The sequence below is a fragment of the Neophocaena asiaeorientalis genome, unplaced genomic scaffold (genome assembly GCF_003031525.2).
Source record: "Neophocaena asiaeorientalis asiaeorientalis breed wild unplaced genomic scaffold, Neophocaena_asiaeorientalis_V1.1 scaffold798, whole genome shotgun sequence".
In the NCBI taxonomy this organism is placed as follows: Eukaryota; Metazoa; Chordata; class Mammalia; order Artiodactyla; family Phocoenidae; genus Neophocaena; species Neophocaena asiaeorientalis.
Genome location: NW_020173042.1, coordinates 2611680 through 2616857, shown reverse-complemented (window position 1 = coordinate 2616857; position 5178 = coordinate 2611680). Strand labels below are relative to the sequence as shown.

Sequence of the window (5178 nt, the reverse complement as noted above, 5' to 3'; positions counted from 1 at the left end):
TACAGAAATCCTTTAATTTTCTTTATTTTCACACATTAAAAAATGAAACACACTATACAAATGGTTTTTCATAGCGGATTACACGTGGGTCCATTCAGACCTGCTCTCCAGGCGCTGCCGGCCTCCGAAGGGCCGCCTGGCCGGCCGCTGTCATTCACGTGGCCAATGGGTTGATTGGATGCAGAAGCATGCAGCCCTCAGCGAGGAAGGTTCCATCCCCTCTGGTCTTAAATTAGCTTAAATGGCGTCGGTGTCCGTATTTACAGACGTGAAGTGTGGCGATCCTGAGCAGTTCTCATCGCCCCGAGCCCGCGATGGGAGCCTGGGCCTCGGGCCGAGCAGGAGGTCCGCGTGGCGCCGCCGCCGCCGCCGCCGCCTCGTCTCGTCTCCATCCTTCCCACGGGATGAGGGGCTGCGCCGCGGTCAGACCCCTCCAGGAGGGTTAGGCCAGGTAACTGTAGGTGTCCTTTTCACCATCCACTCGCTCCAAATATTCCTTCTCGATCAGAATGTCAATGCATTTCTGGGCGCCATTTTTAGAAGAGGAAGAGGTAGTGAAAGGGAAAGAAAAACATGTTCAGGGTCGGAACGGAGACGGACCTCCCTCCATCCCTGGGGCACCGCCGTCTCCCCGCCCGGAGCCCCGCCCCCGCGGCTCCCGTCCCTCCAGCCGCACCCGCCCCGCGGTACCTGCCGCCCAGTTTCTGTTTGAAATGACGGCAACCAGAAACGAGCCGCGAGTGTGCCCAGGGGCCGCGGGCCACCCAGGGGACCCAGAGCAACGAGCCACACATCCATGGAGACCGCCTCCCCGGCGGGCTCGGCAGACGCGGGAGGGCGGGACTCTCAAGACCCTCTGGGCAGAGTTCAAGGCGGCAAAGTGCTTTCCGGCGTGGGCGTAGGACACACGCGGCGGTGGTGACACCAGGGCGTGGCTACCGGGCCGGGAGGGAGCGCGAGGCTCGCTCTCATCTGGGGCAGCTGATCGCTTTGCCAAGGTCAGCAAGCTGAATGCTGAGGATTTTGCCCTTCTCTGTGTACGCGCTTCAATAAAACGTTGAAAAATTCATCCTATTTTCTTTTGCAGAAACCTATTATACGTGACTAAGCCAAGTTCCTTCTTCGCGACATAGCAATCAACCTAGTTTGGTTACCTCTTTTGGCTTCTGAAATGTAATCTGAATGCTTCTGCTATGTAATTCTTGTACCTTAATTACTGGGACCCGAGGCTTGAACCTTGAGGACAGCTGGGTCAGCACTTCTCCAAGTAACTGCTGGTGCTTCAGAACCTTCCTCATTTTCATAATTCTCACAATAGCCGCCTGTGTGACCAAGGAAAGAAAAACAAATGTGTTTAACAGAGTTATAAGAACTTAGCCGTAATAATTAAGAAGAACTAGCAATAAGGCTGCCAAACACGCAGAGAACTACGATTTCCTAACAGGTAACAAGCACAGCGCAGGGCGGAGCGGGCAGGGCGCCGACTCCATCTACTTAAGTTTCAGCGCCAACACAACGAACATTAAAATGTTTCGGTCTTATGAGCAGCAATTTTAGCAATTTAACCCAAGTAGAAAACACTTTTAAAATGAGAAAAAGTTCAGTCTTCGAAGCCACGGAAGCCGCCTGACCCTGCACTAAACAACTTTCCCTCCCTCCCCATCTTAGTAACTCACCACAGGTATTTGCTCTCATCTATTTCATTGATTATTCCATCTACTCCATCCAGAACCATCCATCATCCTGGCCACCACTCCCAAGTCACAGGACACACAGCCCAGAGGAAGCGCCACCCCAGCCGCGGCGGCCACCTCCCACACGAGGGGACAGGCACCCAGTGTCACCTGGATCAGAAGCTTGCGATCTTCCTCGATGTTTTTGTGTGTGGTTTCTTGTTCCTGCTTCTGTTCCGTTTTCATTGGCACATTGATGTTAACCCTTAATTTCTTACTGTCAAGAAAATCGAGGAAACCAATCACTATTGTTTTAAAAGGCACGCAGTAAAGGCTTCTTTCTGTTTTCAATCTTTAAGAGGTGCTTTGCTCCCCGGACGGAGGGTGGAGAGTGTGACCGACCGTCTCCCGCTTCCCTGCCACACTCATCTCTCTGAAAAGCCCCTAGCTCTCCGCAGGGCGGGTTCCTGCTCTGCCAGCAGCAGGACGTCTGTATCGCAGGAAATTCAGTTCCTTAACCGGCTCTCCCAAACTCTGTCAAGTGAAATAAAATCAAGACACTGGGACACAGAGGTCCAAACTTTCCAGGCGAGCCATTTAAGGAGACTTATTTATTTGCCAATAGAAGAAAAACCCCAAAACTGAAAGAGTCAAATGGAGACCCACCCAGGATGGGTCAGAGGGAATCAGGACCCTGTCAAAGGCCTGCCAGGCCTGGCACCGTGCTCACAGCCCCCCATCTGAGGTGACACCAGTAAGTGCACTGGGGGTCAGGGGATAAGTCTACGGCCTAGGACCGTCTACTTGTTAGATTTTCCTTACTTTTTATAACCAAGATATAATTTTATTAAGGTATCTGGCTTCAATTCCACCTCATCAACATTTGCATTTTCGTCTTCCAAGACCTATAAGAAAACAACTGTTACTACGTAATCTCAGGAAAAGGCTTTCTTCTAGCTTAACATAAAAAGTACACAAACATACCAATAACTTTGACTTCAATAAAATCTGTAGGACTTGTGCCAAAATGTCCTGCAATTAAAGAGAAAAGAGAAAATGCAGTTTTCTTTGTAATAAGAACCACAGCCCCAGTCCCACAGTCCATTCTTCTATGGAAAATAATAGTCACTGAAGTAGAATATGCCCAGAGGAAAAAGAGCGATGGTGCCTCTTACAGGGTCCCCAAAACCTACTCCTAAAAGTGAAATCAACCCCTTTCTGCTCTTGATCACCTAGTATTAAAACTGACAATTCTACTACAAATATTAGAAATCGTGCATAACTGATTTCTTTGACTAAATCTTCTTAGATGCCTGACGGCGCATCTTGAACACCGATCACCGCAAAGAATGAGCAGAGGGAGTGTCATGGGCCCGGACACGACGGACAACACCGTCTGCTCACAAACAGGATGGGGATGGTGCCCGCCACCCTGCCGCTGACCCACCTTTGGTGAACTCTAAGCCTGTCGTGTGGCCTCTGGGCTGCTTCCTCCCCCCAAGAGCGGGTGGTCAACCGATTCTCAGCTCTCCTTTAGCTCCACAGCTTCCCGATCCCATGGAATCGGACAGTCACCAGGCCGCTCACATGCGCAGCCCCTCCTCCCTGGACGGAAAGGGCCGCCCCCCACGTAAGGGAAGCCCATCCTGGTCACGGAGAGCTGGAGAGGCCTCTAGTGTGGTGACTGGCCCGGAGTCCAGGGCAGGATGAGGACGCTGCTGGCCACGCCCGGGGCACGGATGCAGAGGCTGCCTTCCTGAGCCAAGCTGACTCCTATTGTGGAGGGCAGGGGAGGGGTCAGCCCCTCACGGGGAGCCGGCTCTGCACTAAAAACTGGCTCAGGGGCCGGTGGGGAGCTCAGCTCCGAAAAGCAGGTCCCCGACTGAGGGCAGAGCCCCACACCAGGGTCTGGGGGCAACCTAAGCCTCCACCCTAACGGAAGCCTCCTCCTTCTGGTGAGGAGTGAGGAATGAAGAACGCTCCTGCGTGCAGAGAAGCAGATTCGTTTTGTTATTAGAAACTGAGAATGTATTCTGGACTAACTTGAAGCAGGACTCAAAAATAAATGGCTTTCCTAATTCACATTCTATGAGGCCAGTACTAGCCCGACACCAAAACCAGACAAAATCGTCAAAAGAAAATGGCAGACCAATTTCCTATGAATAAAGATGGAAAAATCCTCAAGAAAATTCCAGCAAACATATAAATTCCAGCAGCATATAAAAAGCATTATATACCATGACCAAGTGGTATTTATCCCAAGAATGCAAGGGTGATTCAACATTAAAAAAAAAAAAAAATCAACATAATGCACCATTATTAATAGACAAAAAGCACATAGTTATCTCAATGCAGTAGAAAAAGCGTTTGAACAGAATCCAACACTCTTTCATAATAAAAACACTAAAACCAAAACGAAACTAAACAAAACAAAAAACTAGGAATAGAAGGGAATTTCTTCAGTCTAGTAAACAGCATCTAAGAGAAACTTAAGTGACTGTAAGGCTTCCCCCAAGATCAGGAACAAGACAAGGATACCTGTTCTTACCACTTCTATTCAACAATGTACTGCAAATTCTATCCAAAGCAATTAGGCAAGAAAAATAAATAAAAGGCATTCAAATAGGAAAAGTAAGTAGTAAAACCATCTGCATCTGCAGATGACATGGTCACATATTAAAAAAGCCCTAAAGTATCCACACAAAAAATGTTAGAATAAATGAGTTCAGCAAGGTTGCAGGATACTAGTTCAATACATAATTATATTTCTACACACCAGCAATGAACAAACAATTCCATTAACAATAGCATCAAACTTAAAATACTTAGGAATAAATTTAACCAAAGAAGTGTAAAGGCTTCCATAATGAAAACTACCAATATGAGACACAGTTTAAAAAGAATAAAGGACAGTCCGAATCAATGGAAAGACGTCCATGTTCACAGAAGACTTCATATTGTTAGGATGGCAATTCTCCTTCCAATCTACAGATTTAATACAATCCCCATCATAATTCCAACTGCCTTTTTTGCAGAAACAGACAAGCTGATTCTGAAACTCATATGGACCCAGAATAGCCAACACAATCTTGAAAAAGAACGAAGTTGGATGTCCCAATTCCAAGACTTACTACAAAACAACAGTAACCGAGACAATGTGGTACTGGCATAAGAATAGACATTTAGATCAGTGGAGAAGAATTGAGAATCCAGAAAGAAACCCATACATCTATGGCCAATTGATTTTGACAGGTTGCTAGTACAAACCAATAGGGAAAAAACATGTACAAAAATATCCAATCACTATGTTGTACACCTGAAGCTAATGTATTAATTTCCACTTCAATAAAAAGTCAGGGCTTCCCTGGCGGCGCAGTGCTTGAGAATCCGTCTGCCAATGCAGGGGACACGGGTTCAATCCCCTGTGGGTCCGGGAAGATCCCACATGCCACGGAGCAACTAAGCCCGTGTGCCACAACTACTGAGCCTGCGCTCTAGAGCCCAC

The 5178-nt window shown here is 47.9% G+C and overlaps 1 protein-coding gene across 1 annotated transcript in view; it reads right to left on the bottom strand.

The window, feature by feature from the left end:
• CUL1 (cullin 1) overlaps window positions 1-5178 on the bottom strand; it is a 74048-nt gene continuing 68870 nt past the window's right edge. The window contains exons 18-22 of the mRNA XM_024742840.1: window positions 2658-2705; window positions 2496-2578; window positions 1845-1950; window positions 1209-1322; window positions 1-523 (exon numbers count right to left, since the gene is read on the bottom strand). Coding sequence (XP_024598608.1) covers window positions 443-523; window positions 1209-1322; window positions 1845-1950; window positions 2496-2578; window positions 2658-2705 — 432 coding nt within the window. The 3' untranslated portion in view covers window positions 1-442. The remainder of the gene's footprint in view (window positions 524-1208; window positions 1323-1844; window positions 1951-2495; window positions 2579-2657; window positions 2706-5178) is intronic.